At 44.5% G+C, this 23,360-nt stretch overlaps 8 protein-coding genes across 8 annotated transcripts; 5 read left to right on the forward strand and 3 right to left on the reverse strand.

The window, feature by feature from the left end:
• Window positions 1-189: 189 nt before the first annotated feature.
• Window positions 190-2,237, forward strand: JR316_0000708 (Developmentally-regulated GTP-binding protein 2; the record flags this gene model as incomplete). Its single annotated transcript, XM_047886522.1, has 16 exons — window positions 190-207; window positions 261-276; window positions 512-642; window positions 707-775; window positions 823-934; window positions 988-1,139; window positions 1,197-1,266; window positions 1,318-1,355; window positions 1,406-1,439; window positions 1,502-1,528; window positions 1,585-1,681; window positions 1,734-1,857; window positions 1,911-1,969; window positions 2,022-2,039; window positions 2,084-2,162; window positions 2,217-2,237. 16 exons carry the CDS (start codon window positions 190-192, stop codon window positions 2,235-2,237), a joined length of 1,065 nt encoding a protein of 354 aa, XP_047754268.1.
• A 205-nt stretch (window positions 2,238-2,442) lies between these two features.
• Window positions 2,443-3,084, reverse strand: JR316_0000709 (Protein UPS2, mitochondrial; the record flags this gene model as incomplete). Its single annotated transcript, XM_047886523.1, has 3 exons — window positions 2,443-2,772; window positions 2,823-2,994; window positions 3,053-3,084. The coding sequence occupies 3 exons, from the start codon at window positions 3,082-3,084 to the stop codon at window positions 2,443-2,445; spliced, it is 534 nt and encodes a 177-aa protein (XP_047754269.1).
• A 6,131-nt stretch (window positions 3,085-9,215) lies between these two features.
• Window positions 9,216-9,700, forward strand: JR316_0000710 (uncharacterized protein; the record flags this gene model as incomplete). The annotated part of the gene is made up of 4 exons (XM_047886524.1): window positions 9,216-9,332; window positions 9,389-9,470; window positions 9,520-9,590; window positions 9,650-9,700. 4 exons carry the CDS (start codon window positions 9,216-9,218, stop codon window positions 9,698-9,700), a joined length of 321 nt encoding a protein of 106 aa, XP_047754270.1.
• Window positions 9,701-10,038: 338 nt separating this feature from the next.
• Window positions 10,039-11,864, forward strand: JR316_0000711 (Cytochrome P450 61; the record flags this gene model as incomplete). Its single annotated transcript, XM_047886525.1, has 6 exons — window positions 10,039-10,355; window positions 10,404-10,517; window positions 10,568-10,642; window positions 10,696-11,359; window positions 11,422-11,741; window positions 11,795-11,864. 6 exons carry the CDS (start codon window positions 10,039-10,041, stop codon window positions 11,862-11,864), a joined length of 1,560 nt encoding a protein of 519 aa, XP_047754271.1.
• A 153-nt stretch (window positions 11,865-12,017) lies between these two features.
• JR316_0000712 (Cytochrome P450 monooxygenase 169) lies at window positions 12,018-14,069 on the reverse strand (the record flags this gene model as incomplete). Its single annotated transcript, XM_047886526.1, has 10 exons — window positions 12,018-12,155; window positions 12,220-12,265; window positions 12,317-12,540; window positions 12,607-12,780; window positions 12,830-12,936; window positions 12,999-13,285; window positions 13,347-13,484; window positions 13,536-13,584; window positions 13,640-13,775; window positions 13,827-14,069. The coding sequence occupies 10 exons, from the start codon at window positions 14,067-14,069 to the stop codon at window positions 12,018-12,020; spliced, it is 1,542 nt and encodes a 513-aa protein (XP_047754272.1).
• Window positions 14,070-14,340: 271 nt separating this feature from the next.
• JR316_0000713 (Rho GTPase-activating protein 15) lies at window positions 14,341-17,302 on the forward strand (the record flags this gene model as incomplete). The annotated part of the gene is made up of 15 exons (XM_047886527.1): window positions 14,341-14,363; window positions 14,529-14,549; window positions 14,602-14,726; window positions 14,775-14,845; window positions 14,901-15,032; window positions 15,087-15,321; window positions 15,383-15,508; window positions 15,560-15,639; window positions 15,688-15,761; window positions 15,818-16,121; window positions 16,175-16,204; window positions 16,258-16,341; window positions 16,389-16,464; window positions 16,517-16,746; window positions 16,805-17,302. The coding sequence occupies 15 exons, from the start codon at window positions 14,341-14,343 to the stop codon at window positions 17,300-17,302; spliced, it is 2,109 nt and encodes a 702-aa protein (XP_047754273.1).
• A 2,617-nt stretch (window positions 17,303-19,919) lies between these two features.
• On the forward strand, window positions 19,920-22,315 carry JR316_0000714 (Vacuolar protein 8; the record flags this gene model as incomplete). The annotated part of the gene is made up of 11 exons (XM_047886528.1): window positions 19,920-19,953; window positions 20,005-20,091; window positions 20,146-20,382; window positions 20,437-20,559; window positions 20,614-20,736; window positions 20,792-20,914; window positions 20,970-21,098; window positions 21,155-21,529; window positions 21,585-21,707; window positions 21,760-21,918; window positions 21,972-22,315. 11 exons carry the CDS (start codon window positions 19,920-19,922, stop codon window positions 22,313-22,315), a joined length of 1,857 nt encoding a protein of 618 aa, XP_047754274.1.
• Window positions 22,316-22,580: 265 nt separating this feature from the next.
• Window positions 22,581-23,206, reverse strand: JR316_0000715 (putative proteasome maturation factor ump1; the record flags this gene model as incomplete). The annotated part of the gene is made up of 5 exons (XM_047886529.1): window positions 22,581-22,642; window positions 22,694-22,787; window positions 22,838-22,939; window positions 22,997-23,155; window positions 23,204-23,206. The coding sequence occupies 5 exons, from the start codon at window positions 23,204-23,206 to the stop codon at window positions 22,581-22,583; spliced, it is 420 nt and encodes a 139-aa protein (XP_047754275.1).
• Between the last annotated feature and the right edge of the window lie 154 nt (window positions 23,207-23,360).

Consider the following 23,360-nt stretch of genomic DNA (forward strand, 5'->3'; position numbering starts at 1 on the left):
AAGAAGAGACGGAATGGATGAAGGAAAATGTCATGAAGGAGAATGGACCATGGACGTTGAAGCTCAAGCACGTAAATGCGGTCATCGCATTGATTATGTTACCTAAAAAGGAATCTCTGATTATTGAAAATAATCAATGACGATGTTTTTGACATTCACACACACCATCATCACTTTTGGGCATTCACCATGGGCATCATAGAAAAGGTATAGAATTTACACTAGCTTAAATATTAATGCCTGAATCTCAAATCTCTTAGATCAAAGAGATTGAGGGTGAGCAAGGAACTCGTCCGCCTCCAGAATGCATCGTTTTCTGATAATGTACGCGATCTTAAGAGGAGATGTCGAGGAGTGAGTGTCACCTACTTGACTAACTCTGGATTACCCAATTGATTTGTCCCAAAGCTCAGAAAAATAAGGTCGATTTTTTCACTGCTGATGTAGAAAATGACGTTCCATAACCACGCACGCAAGTAGGCGACAGAATATCACCTTGGCCTTTTAAAAGCGAAGCTCGCACGATATCGAGCTCAGTTGCTGGAACCAACTGCTAAATCTGGGGGAGCTGGAACTGGATTCGATGTGCAAAAATCAGGAGATGCTAGAGTAGCTCTTATTGGATTCCCATCTGTTGGAAAGGTAGTCCAACTCGTGCATCCATCCGACGCCCTTTCGATCTCATTTCGGCTCGAATGTTCTATAGTCAACACTTCTTAGCAAAGCAACTCACACTGCCTCAGAAGCAGCCGCATACGAGTTCACGACGCTTACTGTTTGTATTTCTTCCTTTACTTCTACGTTTCGTTCAATTTTGTGCAGGCAATCCCAGGTGTCATCGAATACAAAGGCGCCAGGATTCAGCTCCTAGATCTTCCTGGAATTGTAGAAGGGGCAAGTCAGGGCCGTGGTCGCGGCCGCCAAGTTGTCTCTAGTTCGTGACACTCTCATTTACATATCCTTCAATGACTTGACGGTAAAGTTTAGCTGCAAAGACTGCCGACCTGATTTTGATTATGCTAGATGCTACAAAATCAGAAGAGCAAAAGCGACTTTTGGAACTGGAATTGGACGCTGTGGGTATCAGGCTTAACAAGACTAAACCGGATGTTGTCTTCAAAAGAAAGACAACCGGCGGCGTAGGTGTTTCTTTCTGCCTCAAAAGTGGCGTAATCCAATTATATTTGGATCGCTAGATCACTTTCAACACTACTGTCAAATTGACAAAAACGGATGAGAAGACAATTCGCACCATTCTAGCAGGATGTAATTCTACTCCATGATCGTGCTGTTCTCATATGTTTGACATTTACATAGATAAACTTCACAATTGCGATATCATGATCAGAGAGGATGTGCGTTCTCCCATTCCTCTTTCCCAATCTTCAACCCATGACTTTCACAGATAACCACGGACGAGTTTATCGATGTCCTCATCGGTACGTCTAATAGGGCCTTAAAGGACCTTGGTTCGAACTCAAATCGATGCAAAATATTATAGGCACACGGAAATATATGCCATGTTTATGTGAGTTTTACGTCGAGAAACATGAAGCACCACCAATGCTGACTTTTGATTTCCAGACGTTTACAATAAAATTGATTCTATTAGTCTCGAACAAGTTGATAAACTCGCCCACGAGCCAAAGACGGTTGTCATCAGTTGTGAAATGGATTTGAAGTTTGCATTCCTTTCACTCTGTACATTGTTGCAGAAACTCACTGTTTCACAGTCTTGACTATCTGATTGATCGCATATGGGATGAACTGAGCCTGGTAAAAATTTATACCAAGAAACGAGGAGCGCAACCAGATCTTTCCGATCCAATTTGCTTGAGAAAAGGGGCTACTATCGAAGTAAAGCTTTGCCATAAGTCAATTCCACTGGTACTGATGGTTTCCTTTGAAAGGATGTGTGCAATGGCATTCATCGATCTCTTGCGGCCAACTTCCGCTATGGACTAATATGGTAGGACAATTTCTTCATTTCCGTGCGGAGGGGTTGACATATATTCTGACAGGGTGAAATATGGTTATTTGTCAGATGCTGTACAACAGGACCACTCACTTTATACATCTACAGGGCAAATCTAGCAAATTCGCTCCATACGCACAGAAGGTCAGCTTATCACATCAAGTACAAGACGAAGACGTGGTGTCTAGTAAGTCTGCTTTACCCTTACCGAAGACAGGTTCATGGAATCATCATGCCTTAGTCTTTACAAAATGATTGTTAATGGGATACGAAGTATCCAGAAAGCTTATCACAATCCACTGTGTGAGGAGGGCAAATGGATGTTATACATTCATACTAATAGGTATGAGTGGGGGAATATTATATCGTAAAGAGGAAGATGATATGTATAATCTATAAGTTCCATTCTAAGTGATATCCAGGTGAGGGTGACGTAGTGGGAAAGAGGTCCATTGCAGAGGTCATGATCATGGTGAGGCCCGATGCCGTTCTTCCCACAGATTTCTGAGGACGTCGGTAAAGCCCGATTTCCCTAACTGGGCATTCTGTTCAAAACGTTGGACTAGCCACTTTTCAAGGCCATCCGCGGCACTACGCCAGAGCGCCATTCGGGCTTGAATCTCTGCTGTCTGTGAAAAGGATGTCTGGGTGGCGGAAAGGGGCGAATAACGGATTTGTTCGTAGCAGGTAGCGAACTGCGATAGGGAGAGGTTAACCGAAGTTATGGTGACATTTTGGGTGGCTGGATCCACGAAGGAAATTTCTCGAACAAAGGCGTCTTCTGAGCCTCCAAAAAGCTTCAAGGATGGCGATAAGAAAGGGAGTATTGAAATAACGCAAGACGTACTTTGACTATCCATAAAGGCGCCTTTTGCTTGCAGCCCAGAACTCGCTCTGTCCTGATGATACCCGTCTGAGGATCGACGGAACGGTCTATCGTGTCTACGCTGACGACGTGTGTACATTTTGAATTGGGATATTTGTGCCACATGCCAATTACTACATGGGACCAGGGATGGCTAGGGGACGAAAGGGAATTAAAATTGCACCTAGTCAGCAAGAATGAGAAGAACATACTCATAGTGAAAGATCTGAGAGAAGAAATGCATTTTATGGTAACACCGGGGTAATAATGATACAGACAAGAGATAGATCCACAGAAGAGAGAAAGAAAAAGGTCAGGGGACTGCAATGGAACTGAGTGAAGAAAGCAACACCAGACACAATCGTGTGAGGGTGAAAAAGGAGATTACGTAATGCTGTGTTTTGTTGTCCGGTTGATGCCGACAGGTGAGGGCAATCACATGCAAATTGCACCCCCGACGCCGACGATGACTGTCACGGTTTAGACCGTGACCCTAGTCCGTGCACAGGTCCAAGCACCGTCTAGTATTTAGTTCGTAGATTACGCACCTTTGTTCCTTGTCGAATCAACACGTTTTCCCTGTTGTCTTCGAATCCTGTCCTTGCCCGTGACAGTTTGATTCGACCACTAACATATTCTTGACAACTTTGTATTCAGTCTAATTTAACTTACCCCAGTTTATATTATCTTCTTTCCCACGAAAACCTGCCCAACCGTGTACAATCAACAATGTCTCAGAATCCCCAGTCATCCTCTTCACTCCCTCCCTTTGAATATCCAACTCTCAACCCTCAACAACCCTCAGAAAGTCAACAAACCTCCAACCAATCACCATTCTCTTCCGTCGATCATGAGCGAGATGTGTTGTATCGAAGCATCTTTGCTTTGGGAACAAACATGGACAGTTTCGTGCGACATCAAACCGAAAGCACGGCTGCTACCAATGCCGTTCTCAATGCAATGATGGAACGCTTGACGCTTTCACGCCCAGCCGCGGCCAGTTCGAGTGTACCCAAGTTCCGTGAACCGCGCAAATTTAACGGGAAGGCTGATGAAGTCGAACCTTTCCTGCGCGAGATTCGTTACGCACTCAACCTCCAAGCTAATGCGTTCTCGACCGAACTTGCGAAGTGTCAATATTTTGCATTGTACCTTGCAGATGGCACTCCGACAAGCTGGTACACTACGGTCGAACGCTCGCCTGAGAAACGTGGACTCCTTGACAACTTCGAGTTACTTGTCAAGGACTTTATTGAACACTTCGACGAGCCGGATCGTTATGCTAAAGCTTTACGCAAGTTGCGCAAGCTTCGACAAACCGGTTCCGCCGCCGATTACACTTCGCGCTTTCTCTATTTCTCGAACTTGTCAGTGAGCTTAACTGGACCGATCAGACGAAAATTCAGCACTACTTCGATGGATTGAAGGATACGGTGCAGGATACCTTGGTAAATCGCAAAGGGCGATATTTTACGGAGAAATTTGTGGAGTTTTACAAGCTATGTATTGTTATCGACAATGAACTTCATGAACTCTCACTTAATCGCAGAGCAAACTCGTCCTTTGTACCCAAAAGAAATTCCTTCTCAAACCATTCCATCATCGCTCCTCCTCAACATGCATCTACGTCTAGCAACCCGGATGTTGTGCCCATGGAAGTTGATGCTATGCGTCGAGGCATTACGTCCGAAGAACGTCAACGTCGTCTTAACGAGCATCTTTGTTTGTATTGCGGACAAGGACAACATTTGGCTGCAAATTGTCCCAACAAATCAGCAAAAGCAAAGTCGAAGGAGAAGAGAAAGGCTGCTCCCTCGTCGGGAAAAGCCTGACCGGTAGTTCTTCGTTGGCCCTTGAGCTGCCGGAAAAAGATGAGAGGGCCCATCAGACCATTTCGGCGGCCAGCCACGTTCGTTGTTCTGACGGACGCTGGTTACCAGTTCGTCTTCCTGCTCCTGTTTATGTTTTCTCTTCTGCCCATTCTTCTGCTTCAATTTCGCCTGCTCATTTCTTTATTAACGTTACTTTATCTTTTCCGAATCACAAACCCATTCATACTTATGCCTTAATCGATTCTGGTTGCACAGATTCGTGTATTTCTGACCGTTTTGCCACTCGTTATTCTCTTCCACGCCGTTTAAAACCTGTTCCTGTTCCAATACTTGCTGTTGACGACCGCCCAATTGCTTCGGGTCTAGTCACACAAGATGTATTCACAAATCTTTCTGTTGATAAACATTCTGAGAACATTGCACTTTCAGTAGTATCTGTAGCATTTCCCATTATTCTAGGACTAGATTGGCTGCGTCGTCATAACCCTGCAGTCGACTGGTCTGATCCACTTATTTCTTTATCTTGTTGCAATCTTTCTCGTAGTAACAGAGTTTCAGTTCGACCTAGAGGCTTTGGTCTCGACAGTCATTCTAGTTCTAGTTTTGTTCAAGCTTGTTCTGTATCCCGAGTAGGGCTAGGCCTTGGTCTACGCGCCGACTCACCTTGGTTTTCCTCTGTCTTATCACCATCACCACCTCCCCAATCCTCTTCCTCTTCCACACCCAGTAACCCTCCCGCACCTTCGTTCCTCAGCTTCATGACCCGATGGACTGGCTACGGTCGCTCCAACCTCGATGACATCACCATGAACCCGAAACCAAAAATCAAACTCCTCAACATCAACCGCTTCAAAAAGTATTCAAAAAATCAACAAGTCTGCCTCCTCCGTGTTCATTCCCCCGATTCTCCCGCCTACATTGCCGCTACTAACCTCTCACCTTCACCTTCTATCGACGACATTTCCGAACCGCCTCCCATTCCAGCCGACTCACCACTTCCTGCAAAGTACTTTCCCTGGGCCAATTCAGTCTTTTCACCAACAGCCGTAGACGAATTACCTCCTCATCGTCCTTACGACTGTGCAATCGAGATTGAAGAAGGAAAGGAACCTCCATTTGGCCCAATGTATCGTTTAACCCAGGATGAACAAAAAGCCTTGTCGACGTACATCGAAGACAATCTCAAAAAAGGCTTTATTCGTCGATCTACATCCTCCGCCGCCTCTCCTATTCTTTTTGTTCGCAAGAAGACGGGTGATTTACGCTTATGTGTAGATTACCGCGGGCTGAATGCGATCACCAAAAAGAACCGCTACCCTCTTCCTCACATTGACGACCTCCTCGATCGTACTCAAGGTTGCAAATTATTCACTGTCATCGACCTTAAAAATGCATTCAATCTGATTCGCATTAAGGAAGGTGATGAGTGGAAGACTGCATTTCGGACAGCTCTCGGCCTTTACGAGTACCTTGTCATGCCTTTTGGTCTTACCAATGCTCCATCCGTTTTTCAAGCTTTTATTCAAGACACCCTTCGCGATTTTATAGGTGTATTTTGTGTTGTTTATCTTGATGATATTTTGATATTTTCTCGCACTCAGGAGGAACACGATATGCAGGTCAAGCTCGTTCTCGACCGCTTGAAAGATGCACGCCTATTCGCTAATCCGAAGAAGTGTGAATTTGACAAGTCCGAGGTTGAGTACTTGGGGTATTTGATTGGTGCTGACGGCATCAAGATGAACCCTAAGAAGCTTGCCACGATAGCCGAGTGGCCTGTACCTCGTTCTACTCATGATGTGCAAGTTTTTCTTGGATTTTGTAATTTTTACCGTCGTTTTGTTGATCATTATGCAGATATTGCCCTTCCTCTTCATCGTTTGACTCGGAAAAATGTTTCTTTTCATTGGACCGACGTCGAAAGAAATGCTTTTGAAACTTTGAAACGTTCTTTTACTTCTTACCCTGTTTTACGTCATTTTGATCCTTCCAAACCTGCCACTCTTTCTACCGACGCTTCTGACTTCGCTCTTTCTGGTATTCTTCAACAACCTGACAAAGATGGTCTTCTCCACCCTGTGGCCTTTTATTCTAGAAAATTCTCCCCTGCGGAAATCAATTACGAAGTCCACGACAAAGAACTTCTTGCCATTGTCGACTCGTTCCGAGATATGCGCGCTTGGCTCATGGGTACTACTCATCCAATTTCAGTATTTTGCGACCACAAAAATCTGGAATACTTCATGAATACCCATGTTCTGAATCGTCGCCAAGCCCGCTGGTCAATGTTTCTCTCGGAATTCGATTTTCAACTCGACTGGAAACCAGGTTTACAAAATCCAGCCGATGGACCTTCTCGACGACCCGATTTTGAGCCCAAAAGGGGAGATGACGTCTCTGTCGCCCAGAATAAAACACTTCTCACACCCTACCATCTTCAACGCATTCATTCTTTTTCTTCACCCATTCCTCGTCCTACCCCTACAATTTCAATTTCTGCTACTAGTTCCACAATTACAACCCTTTCTATTGACAATTCCGAACTTTTACAGCGTTTCCAGGCGGCCTATCGAGAGGATACAGAATGGCGCGAAGCACTCGTTCATGGAAACCCGGATTTCTCTGTCAAGGATGATATCATTTTTTATAAAGGTCGTGTCTTTGTTCCACAGTCCTTGCGTGCTGAAATCCTCTACCAGCGCCATGATTGTGTGCTTAGTGGTCATCCCGGTCGCACCCTGACTGCCAGTAATGTCCTTCGTGACTACAATTGGCCTGGAGTCCAGACATATATCCGCCGCTATGTTCAAGCGTGCGACGTATGTAATCGTATCAAGATTCCACGCCACAAGCCTTACGGTCTCTTGAAACCCCTCGACATTCCTACGCGTCCATGGAAGTCTATTTCGATGGATTTCATCGTCAAATTACCCAAATCCCACAATTATGACTCGATTTGGGTTGTTTGCGATCGTCTTACCCGTGCCGCTCATTTCATACCATGCAATGAAACAATTTCCGCCCCTGATCTTGCGTGGTTATTTGTCGATCGCATACTTCGTTATCATGGTCTGCCGGACTCAATCATCTCGGATCGAGGTTCACTGTTTGTCTCAAACTTCTGGAAAGCTCTGATGTCTCGTCTTGACATTAAAACTCGTCATTCCACTGCCTATCATCCCCGTACAGACGGTCTTACTGAACGGACGAATCAGTCACTCGAGACATACCTTCGTGCATACTGCTCCTATCAACAAGATGATTGGGTTGATTACTTACCACTCGCCGAGTTCGTTTTCAACAACACAGTTAATTCTTCGACCAAACAAACACCTTTTTATGCCAACTATGCTTATCATCCCACCTTTTCTCCTCAAATTGCAGAGATTTCTACGGTGCCAGCTGCTGAAGACTTAGCCAAACGTCTCGACGTTATTCATCAAGAACTCAAGGCCGAACTTCAGTTTGCTCAGGAACGTCAGAAGGAAACTTTTGATCGTAAAGTTCTCCCTTCGCCAAAGTACGCCCCTGATCAGCTCGTTTGGCTCCTTCGTCGTAACATCCGTACCACGCGCCCTTCGTTGAAGCTCGATCACCGTCGCCTGGGACCGTATCCCGTTATTCGAGAAATAGGAAATGATTCTTATCTTTTAAAACTTCCGCCCTATCTTTCGCGTTTACATCCCGTTTTTCATACTTCGCTTCTTGAACCTTACTCTGACCCTTCTGAATTCCACCCCCATGCTTCGCCTGACCCTTTTGTTCTCGCGGATGACCCCGCATTATCTATTTCTTCCTTCCTTGATTGTCGTAAAGTAGGTCATCGTTACGAGTATCTCGTGCGATGGCAAAATTCTTCTGACTCCGAAGATTCTTGGATTCCACTTTCTGATATTCCTACATCTTATAACGAACTTTTAACTCGATTCCACCGTCGGCATCCTCGTGCACCACACCCTCATACTTTCGATTTCGACCGTAACCTCCACAATATGGACAATCCGACGGTACCCGAGGAAAACAATTCAAACCCTTCCATTCCTTCTGATTCTATTTCACACATCCGTCCGACTACCCCTCCTCCTGTTCGTAACAACCTCCGTAGTTCTTATGTACCCCCTCCTTTTACCACCCTTCGTTCTGGTCGTATATCTCGTCCTCGACCTTCCCCAGATGCCGCATAAAAGGGGAGATGATGTCACGGTTTAGACCGTGACCCTAGTCCGTGCACAGGTCCAAGCACCGTCTAGTATTTAGTTCGTAGATTACGCACCTTTGTTCCTTGTCGAATCAACACGTTTTCCCTGTTGTCTTCGAATCCTGTCCTTGCCCGTGACAATGACGATGGCTACCAACTCGCACCAGCTGAATTAGCGCCCATGACCTAGCAAAGAGGACCACTGACGGGCGCCACATGTGAATCACGTGGATATTTCTCGCTGTCTCGGATGATGATATTCCTACGTCATGGTAGTGGTGGGGACCACGGCTGGCTATATATTTCATTTTGTTCCTGCTGCAGAACCGCTATTATACAGCTACCATGCTTAGAACTACGTTTGCCACATCCTCCAAGGCTGCCATGGCCGCGCGCCATTTCCATCCCTCTCCAGCCGCCAGCAAGACTGTCTCCCAAAAGGTGTCCGAAATTGCGGACAAGGTAACTTACTCGCCGAGCTCTCTACCGGGCTCCCCGACGCTGACAGCCATCAATAGGTCAACAAGGGTGTTGGGAAAGGTCTTGCATCAGCAATTGACAAAGGCGAGCAAGCCGCCAATACTGCAAAGGAGACCCTAGGTTAGCAGGTTACTTACAGGCATCACGCATATTCTCATCGCCGCTGCAGATTCGACGTCGTCTGAGGCAAAACAGAAGGCGAAGGAAACTGAGAGCACGTTAAAACAAGAGGGAAATAAAGTGCGTCCTCTGCTACCTGCATTTGCAATTGACTAAGTGACGTTGTGCCCCTATCTCAGGCCGCAGCTACAGCACGCAAAGTTAAAGATGATGTTAGCAAAGATTTATAAATAGATCAGGTTGATCTTGGCGTCGGCGTCGTTGGTGACTGGATGTAAATTGCAATTAATTATATGACTCCGTGTCAAATGCAACGTTGATATTTCTCCAGGACTGGTTTGCTTGAGCGACTCTACTTGTGTGTGATGGCCTGAGCCTCGAGCAGTGGAGAGTGTGCATCGAACAGTTAAGCGCACTTGCGAATCAATGATCCTTGGCGCGATGCCGGATATGGCGCTGCACGGCAGACATATGATTGGCTGAGAATATTTTGTTCAGAGGTGGTGCCACACTAGGAATAATAAAAGAAATTTGTTCTTGTAGCTCGACCTTGTCTTACGCCCTGGACATGGCCCTCAGCATGGACCGTTCAGCTTCAGCTTCGATTCCCTCGTCGACGGCCGATAATGTTCCTCTATATTCCCTCCCTATTCCCTCTTTCTTGGGGCTCGTTAAGGGCTCTTCTCTCTATACCACCGTCGTCATTCTCTTCTCATTGCTTGCCTTAGAGCAGGCAGTGTATAGGTACAAAAAACGTCATCTCCCAGGCGCCTCGTGGACTATCCCTATCATTGGAAAGTTTGCTGACTCCATGTCCCCTTCCATGGAAGGTTACAAAAAGCAATGGGCGTCTGGAGCTCTGAGCGCTATCAGCGTTTTCAACATGTTCGTTCAAGTCTCTTTTCCTAATAATAATGCTAACCTTTAACTCAGCTTCATTGTTATGGCTTCATCCAAAGAATATGCTCGCAAGATTCTCAACTCACCTACTTATGCCGAACCCTGCCTTGTGCACTCAGCGAAACAGATCCTTTTGCCGGATAACTGGTACGCTATTTATTAGTATGCCGACGACATTATTGCTAAGAGGCATTCAGGGTCTTCCTCACTGGTAAAAGCCATGTCGAGTATCGTAGAGGCCTCAATGCCTTATTCACTCGTAAAGCCATTGGGTTAGTTAACGTCTCCAACCCAGTCATATCGCTGCTGGCTAATAGAACCTTAGTATCTATGTTGCCATCCAGGAAGCAATTTGCAACAAGCACTTGGATCGATGGCTAGCTACTGCTAAGAAAACTTCGGCTTCCCAGCCCATCATGATGACCGCTCGCCACTTGAACATGGAGACTTCACTAGGCGTTTTCTGTGGCAGTCACATACCTGAGCATGCGGCTGATGAAATCAACGACAAATACTGGGCCATCACTCAGTCTCTTGAATTGGTCAACTTTCCGCTTGCTCTTCCAGGAACCAAGGTCTATAAAGCTATCCAGGCCCGAAAAGTCGCTTTACAGTGGCTCGAACTTGCAGCTCACAACTCAAAGATTGCTATGGCTAACGGTGCTCAGCCTGAATGCATGCTTGATGAGTGGATTCAAACCATTAACGAACCTGGCTATAAAGGACGCAAAGACTTCAGCGATCGTGAGATGGCTATGGTTCTTTTCTCATTCTTGTTTGCCTCTCAGGATGCAATGAGCAGCGGTCTTATCTACGCCTTTCAGCATCTTGCTGATCACCCTGAAATAATGGATAAAGTCAGAGAAGAGCAAGACCGCGTTCGCCAAGGAAATTTCTCAAAGCCTTTGACGCTTGAACTTTTGGATCAGATGACCTATCTTCAAGCGGTGGTGAAGGAGAGCTTACGCGTTGTACCTCCTGTTTTGATGGTTAGTGGACCCTCACTCCTTTTTTATCCTTATTGACCCATGGCTGACCCCATTTGTATCAGGTTCCATATAAGACAACTCGCGCATTCCCTATTGCGGATGATTACACTGTTCCGGCAAACAGCATGGTTATTCCTTCCTTCTTCCTCTCCCTCCACGACGAAGAGGTTTACCCTAGTCCAGACAAATTCATACCCGAGAGATGGCTGGACCCCCAAAGCCCTGCTAACACCAACCCCCAGAATTACCTTGTCTTTGGATCAGGACCCCATCGTTGTATTGGTTTAGAGTATGCAACCATGAATATTGCATTGGTCATTGCAACAGCAGCAGTGAAAATGAACTGGGAACACGATGTTACTCCACGAAGTTATCTGTACGAGTATGTACATTTGTCTGATTTATGGATTTATCACTTTGCTGATTGTCTCTCAGAATTATCGCCACTGTATTCCCAAAAGATGGATGCTACCTCAAATTCACCCCTCGTAGTACAGATGCGTGAATGGGTAGGGTTATTATTTATGTAATTATTGAGAAACTTTGAAGGATATATCAATTTTAGCTTTATGTACCACCTCATGACTACGTTGGATTATCGATCGATATTCCCGCCACGCCAATTTATAATTCTTGTGCACACATTCTAATGCTATTCTCAAAGTTTTTTCACCAGCAATGGGAGGGAGCTTGCAGTTTCTCCAACCACTCTTGGTCGGATTACAAAACTCTGAAATGGCTCTATTTCAACCCGACATCTAAAGGAGAATCTTGGAAGCAATGTAACAATCAAAGCCTAGTTTTAGAGTAATTTTTAGTGCAATTCATTTTTAATGTTATGTGCTTTCGCGCAACCTCACCTTTATCTCGGTCATCGCAAAAGTCTTTCCAATGCAGGAACGAGGGCTAAACCAGTTCGTTAGTGGGTATTGCCACTCTTAAATTTTGCCCACGTACCCAGCACTAAACGCGAGAAGTTCTTGGCCTTTTAAAGTGCTGCTTATTTTCTTGTCCAACCATCGTTTAGGCCGAAATGCCGTTGCATCTTCTCCCCAAACACTGTTGTCGATCTGAAGGACATTAACGGGTATGACAACAAGAGTGCCTTTGGGTATAACAAGGAAATGCTCTCCTGTTTCTGCGAGGCCTTCAGACAGAGGCATGATCACGGTCTCGGACGCCTGAGATGTTTTTGAATTAGAAATTAACGCCTGAGGGTATCAAGAACAATGATAATGCTAGCATACCTCATGGTGATTTTCGAGGATTGCAGGGTGTAATCGTAAGGTCTCTTTTAGCGCTGCATCGAGAAGAGGTAGCTCGTTGATCAAATGGTCGAATGAATGATCAGGAATGGCACATATTTCATCGCGCAATTCGTTTTGAAAATCAGGATGACAGGCGATCTCGTATAGCATCCACTGAGGTACATCATAAGTAATGCTAGCAAAATGACGAAATAGAACCCACCGCAACGACTGCAGACACTGTCTCATAACCCGCTGACATGACTGTGCGCATTTGGGAAACAATCTCTTCTTCGTCCATATGAATCACGGTAGAATTGTTGAATCGCACTGTGGATGAAATGTCAGTTCAGACGATGTCTCAGAAAGATATTTAAAATTGAAGCACAAACACATATTCGCCATGACAGTTCTATTATTCGCCTCTCCTGTATGTTTTGCATCCTTCCACATTTTGGAGGCAATCAGACCCAATTCACGCTTGACCTTTCTGATCATCTCGCCTTTCTTGCCAATAAACAAGATTGAAGGTACAAGCCAGAACAGTGCGCGCATGTAAAACGATGAACTTTTGTGCTCGTTATTAGTCAAACCATCCAGAGCGTCAGCTAGATCGTGGGGTTCTCCCGAAAGGCAGTCAAAATCATAGGAGAATGCTGCTCTCCCTATGGTATCCAAGCTTTGAACAAAGGAGGGTGTTTGATTTAATCAGTAACCAAGAACCAAACCCAAATACTCACGCAAATCTGCCTGCCCAATTGGTGACTTCGATTTCAGATTCATTTCCGCGTGATCCTTCTAACAGTTTCGACCATTGAGAAGATAAACGCGCAGATGTTTCAAAAAAAGTATCCGTCAGTTGACGAACAGACTGAAGGCTGCCGATAATATTCAAAATATACGATGCGTGGTATAATGACGACACGTACTTTAATGCCGGTGCCAATATTCGACGTTGAGTTTCATGTTCTTTTTTACCTACACGGAAAGTTAATATGCGAGGTTGATAAACCATCTCTAAGTCTTGTGTCACCTTCCACCCAAAGTATTCCTTCCCCAAGCGTTGCCTTGAACCAAGCACGCACTCCCTGCGGTTTTGGGAAGGAGTACGCGGCTTCACCAAGAATAAAGCTGATGGCTCGCATGTCTGTGACAGAAAGAACTTGATGCTGCGAAACAGACTAGGTTAAATCGGGGTGATATGGGTCGAACAGACCTACACCGAAGGCACCAGTGAAGGCTACTAGTTTACCGAAGCGACGATGCCAATCGACATACGGCGCACCAGGAGGTTGGTGGTAAAGTTCCCACTCTTCTCCCCACAGGAAGGAAGAGGAACTGGGGCCAGGAACATGACCGAAGGCGCGACGCGACGCGAGGAGATGAATGAAGTAGTGGACCAAGATGACCAAGGTAAACCCTGAAAGAACGAGAGATAATTTGTGAAATAACAGATGGATCATGGCAGCAGAGTGAGGGTAGCATATCTGGCTGGGTGCTTTATACTGAGTAACAAGTAGAACCAGACTCGATCATGGAGTAAAAGGGGCAAGAATTAGGAGTTTGATTGAGTGCTGTGATGTTGTGATCATGTGACTGTTCTTAAGTCTCTGGGATCGGCAGTATTGCAGCTTTGATTGATGTTGACTACATACTTACAAGTGCCTACACTCGCCTTGTTGACTTTCACCAGCTCTCTCTTTTGTCTGAGCTCCGTCCTCGCTCCTCTGTAATATGGAACAACCCCAGTCCTCCAGGTCCTCGTTTTCTGATCCGCCCTCTGCTACCCAAGGCCCCATACCACTCTTCGATGCCCACCTTCGATATTTGACCGACTCATATCTCAGTTTCTTCCAGGAGCGGCAAGTTTTTCTCCTAGCTGAATTTCTAAAATCCTTCTAAGATAAATTTCTCGCATCTAGGAGACGAATCGAGGAAACATAGTTTGTACATTTGTCGATCTTAAGCGACGTTGTCTGATTGCTATCTCAACAGCGTCGAATCGTTGCGAAAGCTGCATCGTAAAGTCAAATCAGTTGACTTGTCCTTGGATGAAAGAGGTGGGGAGCTGAGTACAGTGAGGGCAGTGTGGTCTGAAGTTGTTGAGAACGTTGACAGAGGTGCACTTTTCGCTACATTAGACTTTGCAATCTCTGATTTGATAACAGAGGCACAGACGCGACAAGCGTTGTGCGCAACTCTGACCACCGATATCATTATACCATTGACTTCGCTAAAGGTAATCGTAAAGCGTGTAATATCATGTTCTTGCTTCATTGTTCTCTCCATATCAGGAAACACAAGAACGAACAAGAAAGAGGATAAAGGAAGATCTAAAGGATTCTGGAGCAGCATACACCGAATATGCAGAAATGATGCTCCCTAAGCTGAAAAGTCGATATACGAAGAAATATATGGACGTCGAGGTTCGCTTCTGCTTCGTAAGCATTCAAGTACATTGTTCATCTCAACTCCTACAGGAACAAAAACGTGCTGCTTTAACCGTACCCAATGCAGGTCCCTTAAATGCGACCTCGCTTAGTCCAGAACATCATAACAGCAATGTAAAGGCGGCTACAATAGTTCCCGCTCGCCCCACAGTAACTGCTCCTCAACCTCTTCGAGCCCTTGACCGTCGACCCTCTGGCAGTACTCCAGGCGCACGGAACCGCTCCCCGTCATCATCAACAGCGTTCTCGGATCTTGCTCATCAAGGTATACCTTTTCTTAATGCACCTGTTGTAGATACTTATCCGGTCAAACCTGGGATATTTAGGGAAAAAGCAATTGAACCAACTTATAGGGTTTTTGGACAAAGGTGGTGTTGGAAAGGATGGTCTTGGCGTCCGGGAAAACCAAGCACTACGAACGGTTCGTGCAAAACGCGATGCAGATGAAGCTGGTAAGTATGCCTTTGCCTACTTTCCTGACTCTTTAGAAACATTTTCAACAGACCGTGAATATCGCAAGGGCGTCCATTGGCTTGAAACATTGCGATTACGCCGTACAAAGATTTTAGAAAGTGGTTACAAGGTATGATCTTTTATCACTGTACGATGTAATTGCTGAACTATGTTGCAGAGTCTAGAGATGTTCATTGAAGAGGCTTCTACCACCATGAAGACAATTCTGGAGAAATATGCTGATAATATGACGTCAGTTTTCAATAAAGTTTAAAGGGTTGGCTGTGCAGCTCTGACATAACATATAGTGCTACGACATCCACGCAGACGCAACTTTCTTTGCACATGCGTGGAATTGTGGATCGAATATCTCCAGAAAAAGATGTCGCAAAACTCAAAACAAATATACCGCGCTCATTGGCATCGGCTATACCAGACCCGATCTTATATGAACATGGCCTTGTGGGAGAATGCAATGACTTGATATTTGGATTTAGTCTTGTCGATTATGCAACAGCTAAAGGTTTGTCAGAAGGAGAGATACCCAAGATCATCAGAATATGCATTGAAGAAATCGACAAACGAGGATTAGAATGCGAAGGAATTTATCGAGTACGTGACGCTTTCTAGATCTATCATGGCTGAGCCGTGAATTTTTCCTGCAGGTGTCGGGGCGGCATGCAATAGTTCAAGGAGTAAGGCGTTTGTCTGTAATAAGTTTCACTCACTGATTCTGACTTACTCACAGCTTCAACATGAAATAGAAAGGGACGAATCCGCTTTCGAATTTACTCCCAAAGACGATGTGTATGCCGTGTCTTCTTTACTCAAGGTACGTTATGCCCTTCACAAGTGTCTTCAGTTCTTGATTCGTTACAGCTGTATCTCCGAGAGTTACCAGAGCCAGTTTTCAGGTTCTCTTTGCAGGATCGGATACAACACACCGAGGACAGAGGTAAACATCGTGATTTTTATTGTAAAATTTTCCTCTCATTGTAAATTTAAAGAGGAACATATATCCAATAACTTCATGCTTATACGTTCAAAAATCCGTCGCCTACCGCCAGTCCACCAGGCCACGTTGAAAGCCTTGATCGAACATTTGTCACGGATTGTTGCAAAAAGTAATAAAAACAAAATGGACGCCAAGAACCTCGCAATCGTATTTGGCGGTGTTATTTTTGGTGATGATGAGATGCCTAAAGGGGGTGACCTTCTTAGTGTACAGACCGTTAAGGTTTTGGTTTTTCTTATTCATGTTTTAGGAAATACTGACTGGGATATTATTTCGCCAGGACACTGTTATGGAGGACTTGATTTTAAACGCATCTGTTCTCTATGACACAGAGGCAGGACCGAGCTCACCACCTTTGCCTCCCACCCCTGTAGGCGAACCTATACCCAAAGTGTCTTATGGATCTCGGATGACCAAGATAACAACCGTCCCGCCTATAGAACTTTCAACATCTCCTCAGGATTTCACTCCACGGTTGCCAGCTCGGCCAAATAACAGTATACATCCATCCTCAAGGATTATTCCTAGCTCACCGACGAAACCTAAAGCTCCGCAGGAAAAAGCACTTCCCCCCACAGTGCAATCTGATACAAACTTTGAAGATATGCCTCCTCCGTCTCCAGTTAGGAGGCTTTCTAGATTGGAAGTCAACAGAGACATGGACGATAGGAATTCAATATATTTTCCGGCTCAAGACAGCCCGACAAGGTCCTTGGAGGCTTCTCCGAATACATCAAGTGATTCTAGAATCGATTTAATGGATACCCCACGACAGTAAATTAAAGTAATACCCGTTGACTGTGACACACATTGTTGTTATCCCTTTGTTGTATTCATGTAGTTGTTAACACACTTTGTTGGCCATATTATTATCATTTTACTAAAATTGTGTCATCCATTCGCTTCATCCTCAGACAAGTCGTCATTTCCCAACGAAGACCAGTGGTTGTGCCATTGAATGACATCTGGATGTGCAAACACCCTGGAGTTACCAGCAAAATCAGAATGGTTGCAACGTAGCAAGCTCGCAGTAATTTAATGTCACCGAGATGCATGGAAGTTTTGTATTTCCAATCCTTCCATTGAGGTCGCTCGAGAAACAGCAACATAGGCTATAAGAGTTTCAGTCTGAGACCAGCAAGCTGAGTTGAGATAACAACATGTACCTTGTCCTTTTTCGAAAACGCTGTCGAGGTCAATTTTAACGCGCTCTAATGTCTGTCCCTGCGACTTGTGTATAGAGATAGCCCAAGCCAAGATCAATGGCAACTGAATCCTATGGGCTTGTATGGTACCAGTGTAGTTTAAAATCTTGAATCCCGCAGCTGTGAAGACACGTTCTTCGCCGTTAGTGAACTTGACAATGGGCCAGGATTGTCGTCGGCCAAAAATATGATTAGTCAAGGGACGAAAGTCCTTAAGTATCTCCTGAGAATAATTCGAGTCGTGTGTTCTTCCTAGGAAGTCTGCTATCTTCAATTTACGATCTGCTGCTTCGCTGGTGCTCGTAAATCCGACAACCTTGCCCAAACTTCCATTAACAAGCAACCCCGCTTCAAGGTTCTAAACCGGATTAGAGACAGAAACGTCTGTAAACTAGAGTTAACGTACTTGAATTAGCATAACCTGGGCGCCAATCTGTTTGATGACCACGGAGCTATTTGAATAACATATCATGTAACATGCTTCCTTTAAGACCTTACTTTGAGCGTTAATATTGTAGGCGAGATTACACGATCCAGAAGTCTTTCTGCTTCAGTTCTCAGTACAGGTAGACCACGGTCATCATAACCCGCGCTGTCCATGGCATGAAATACTGATTTGGGTCCTGGCAGAGCGTTTAGTTTCATTTCATTATGACTGTCTACCTGCCGTCGAAGCGGAAATCTATGGAAAAATACTTAATCAGAAAATGTAACCAAATAAATGATAGCGACTTACAGTTGACTGGGTTCAATTCCATCAGGGTAAGTTAGAGGTCGCGACAATGACGATAGTTTCTTGATGTCGTCATTTGTCATGATACCACGACGCATATTAGTCAATATTTCAATGAATGCTATCGCGACGTTCAGAAATTTAAAGGACAGTTGTTTTGTAAAAAATCACTTGTGTCTTTTTGTCGGAAAACTTTGTGTAAAAAAATAGGTCTAGAGATGCATTGTGACCACGAGTCAGCCTCAAAGGCAAAGAGCTGAGCATTCTGTTCAGGTACAGGAGGTAATTGGAAGAAATCTCCGCAGAGAACAAGCTATATGCAAGAATGAGCTGAATTGAACTAGTGAATAAAGATATACTAACTTGTATTCCTCCGAATGGCTCTGAATTGTTCCTAGTTACCCTGGCAATATACTCCTGTTTCAAAAGATAATATCAACACTTCAATGGTCCTAAGCAGAGCAGAGAATGCTACCAATTTATCGAACAGCTTCCCGTCAAGCATGGATACTCCAAGTACCGAAGTAAGTGATATTCAGTTCGGTGAGCAAAAAAAGAATACGCATTTTACTTTCATCAATAACCAGAGTCACAGTTTTCTCCCATCGTTCCTTTCGACTGCGTTTCTTGCAAACTTCGTCTGCGAGCTTTTCTTTGCTGTGTTTACCCAGTCCAATCCCAGCGAATGAGTGAATTGTAACTCCATTAATATTGAGGCTGGCGATTCCAGTTGTAGCAGTTACGGCAATGGACTCATAGCCATATGTTCTGCGAAGTCGTTCGATGATGCATTGAAGGAGGTAACTTTTGCCAGTGCCTGCGTCGAAATAGCTGAACTTCACGAGTAAACATGCAAATAATATATTGAATACCAGCTGCTCCTGTGAAAAACACATTTCTTCTAGAGTCTACAAGAGCTATGACCTTTCTTTGTTCCTCGGACAGGTTATTATAGTCAACAGATGATGCGGCTTCATACACAGCAGTGGCCATATCTCCGAGGCCAAAATTTATCCAGAGCGTTTGAGTCGTCAATTAATTTTGAGCTCTTTATAGATTGACGATATGTATTTCATGAATTCAGATGCACTCTCCGAAGATAGAGAGACGCCACTGCGAGAGTCGTTGTCGTTGGTTTAATTTGGAAGAGTTCTGAGTCACGACCACCTGGACATCAATCGGATAAACGTTGAAAATCTTAAACAGAGGGCATCCTTCCGGACTTAAGCGGATAAGGGTCCCAATTCAGTATAATTATTTAACCACATATAAAGCTGAAAATAACATTAATTAAAGCTAACTAGTAGAATATGTTATATTACTAATTAATTTTACTTTGCATGGCAGCCATTCCCACTGGAGTTCTAGTTATGTAATTTATATACCAACCTCCTCAGCAGACAGTTGCAGTTCCTTTCTCTCCTTTTACTTTCGTTTACCTCACAGCTCGATTCGCCATGGGAAATGTTGCAAGCTGCTGTGAATCTTGCTGTAAGTTTTCTCCTTCAGGACTAATGAACGAGAGCTGAGGATTTTCATCAGTTCAAGGGCGCAGGTCGCAGGCGTACGAACCGTTACTCCTAGAAAACGAGCGCGAAGCTGTAGCAGATTTGCTACAGTACTTGGAGAGTATGTATTAATTTGTTTATCTCTCTTCAACATAGTCTAATGACGATGAAATAGACCGAACCACCACCAATTTCTTCACCGGCTCTCCACTTACAGCTTTAACGACTCTTTCTTTCTCCGACAACGTAGACCTCCAAAGAAGTGCAGCTCTCGCCTTCGCAGAGATCACAGAAAAGGAAGTTCGCCCTGTTGGACGGGACACCTTGGATCCTATTCTCTTTCTTCTCAGTAGTCATGACACGGAAGTACAGCGGGCAGCAAGTGCTGCTCTAGGAAACCTTGCAGTCAACAGTGAGTTCCTTTGTTGATTGGTTAAACCCACATTTTGTTTACGTGGTCATTAAGCGGATAACAAGCTGCTTATTGTTAAACTTGGAGGTCTAGAGCCGTTGATCCGTCAAATGTTGAGCCCGAATGTAGAGGTGCAATGCAATGCCGTTGGTTGTGTCACGAATCTAGCAACACATGGTCAACTCTTTTGTTGTTATGAACATTTCGAGTGTTTCTGACCTGTTTTATCAGATGACAACAAGACCAAGATTGCCAAGTCGGGTGCTCTTGTTCCTCTGACCCGTCTTGCACGCTCCAAAGATATGAGAGTACAGCGCAATGCAACTGGCGCGCTACTGAACATGACACATTCAGGTGCACTTTTATCCTGCGCTCTTCATACTTCTCTACTTATCTTTTTGATTGATAGACGAAAACAGGCAACAATTAGTCAATGCTGGTGCAATTCCCGTCTTAGTGAGCCTTCTGAACTCCCCGGACACGGACGTACAATACTATTGTACGACTGCATTGAGCAACATAGCGGTGGACGGTATGTGAATTCATCTATCCAATCAGATAGAAGCTATCTTAACACACTTATACAGGTGCCAACAGAAAGAAGCTAGCTCAAAGCGAGCCCAAACTAGTAACCAGTTTGGTGATGTTGATGGATAGCCCTAGTCTAAAGGTGCAATGCCAAGCTGCACTAGCACTGCGCAATCTAGCTAGCGATGGTATGTATCTTCACATGTTGACTAGTACATTCATTGATATTTGTCTCTACTTGCAGAAAAATATCAACTGGAAATTGTTAAGGCTGACGGTCTTCAATCTTTGCTACGTCTACTCCAGTCGACTTATCTGCCCCTTATCTTGTCTTCGGCAGCATGTGTGCGTAACGTCTCTATACACCCACAAAACGAATCCCCCATCATCGAATCCGGCTTTTTGCAACCTTTAATCAATCTTTTATCCTTCAAAGACAATGAAGAAGTTCAATGTCATGCGATTTCCACTTTGAGAAATTTAGCTGCTAGTTCAGAGAAGAACAAGAAAGCCATTGTCAAGGCTGGAGCGGTTCAATCTATCAAAGAGTTGGTTCTTGAAGTCCCCATCAATGTTCAAAGCGAGATGACTGCCTGTGTTGCTGTTCTTGCTTTGAGCGGTGAGCCTTTTAGTCATTATATATCCTCTGTATCTACTAATGGCTTATTGTCCAGACGAACTCAAAGGACAGCTTTTGGAGATGGGGATCTGTGAAGTGCTCATTCCCTTAACAAACTCCCCAAGCTCCGAAGTTCAAGGCAACAGCGCAGCAGCTCTTGGTAATCTGTCTTCGAAAGGTTTGCATGCTTATATTTTTTATATGCTATTATTAATTATCTCGTTTTGAAGATGGTCGCTCACCGACAGACGATTACTCTGCTTTCAATGAAGTTTGGGATAAACCCGACGGTGGCATGCATAAATATCTACATCGTTTCTTGACCAGTTCGGATGCCACTTTCCAACACATAGCTGTTTGGACTATCGTTCAATTGCTCGAATCTGGCGGTGTGTTGTTTTTATTGCTTTGCCTATGACTCCTAATCTCTTATATCACATAGACCCACAACTTATCAGCAATATCCGGACATCCAATATCTTGATACCAAGTATCAGAAATTTGGCAATTTCCAGGGCACCTTCTGCTACATCATCGGTTGGAACTCCTCGATCCCATCACTCACAGGCTTCCTATCAGGATACGGAAACAAATGATGGGCAAGGCGAAATTCAGCTTCTCTCTCGCAGAATTCTTGACTTTGTAGACATTGATCTGGATGGGTTGGCGTCGACAAGTGTTCAAGGATCTCACATTCAACCAGGATCTTCTTTGGGTAGTTCTAGTCAACACGAGGAACTTCGGCGAAGTGTAAGAGAGGCGTTTGCGCCTGGGTCGCATCGCTAAAACATTCATTTCGGGTATTCTTCTTATGGACGGACTTTTTGTTAGACTTTTTGTTGTACCCACCTTTTTCTTCGTTCAGAGTCAATCGATCTCTACCATTCTTTGGTATATTACATCTAGTTTCCTGGCAGATTCTAATTATAACAGTTCAGTAGGCTTACCCTTTGACATGTAGGTCATTAATCATGTTATAATGGGTCAAGGTTTTATCATTCAGTATTACATGCGTGTGCGCATGCTGTGTATATTTCTGCATTAACAGACTCTATGAACTAGCTTTCTTCTGAATTTGAGTGTGTACATCATAAGCAGGGCCTGCTTCCATGCCTGAAGTACACTTAGCATAAGAACCATATAAATATTTGATTATAAGCATACCCAAGAACACATCGGCGGCGTCGATCAACTCGTCTCGTCCCATCAAGACGTCTAGTTGAACGTTAGTTTGGGGAGCACTGAGAGTATGCACAGTCTGCGACAAGGTCAGAGGCTAAAGATAATTAAACGTTCTCTTGTACGTACTGTCCCGACAATTTTGCGTTCCATAAGGCGTCGCATTGGAGCATGCATTCCAAACATGTTACGCTCAAGGGTTAACTTGAGATTGTCCTGGGTAGCTTCCCACTGTAACACATCGATTTCACATTACAAACCACATGATTTGAAATAAGAATTCCTCACATTCTCTAAGCGCGATCTCAGACCTCCCTCTGACTGGACTTCAGCGGCGAGACTTCGAGGTCCATACTGGAGGGTATCGTGTAATCCCAAAGAATTCGCAGTACTCTGGACTGAAGCTGATGGTTTCGAGGAGGCTGGGACGATACGAAGAGACGATTCCTAAGTGGACTTCAGTAACAAAGGTTTCATGTCTGACTGGAAACACACCATGATTGTGGGGAATGAAGTATAGAGGGTGAAGAGACAAGGACGACCACTGTGAGGCTACGCGTAAGTAACAAAGTATATCACGTGACTGCCTAACTTAGGCGTTCATTACTGGATTCTACATGTACAAGCTCAGACTGCTCAGTACCTAACTTTC

Source organism: Psilocybe cubensis, chromosome 1 (assembly GCF_017499595.1).
Source record: "Psilocybe cubensis strain MGC-MH-2018 chromosome 1, whole genome shotgun sequence".
Classification (NCBI taxonomy): Eukaryota; Fungi; Basidiomycota; class Agaricomycetes; order Agaricales; family Agrocybaceae; genus Psilocybe; species Psilocybe cubensis.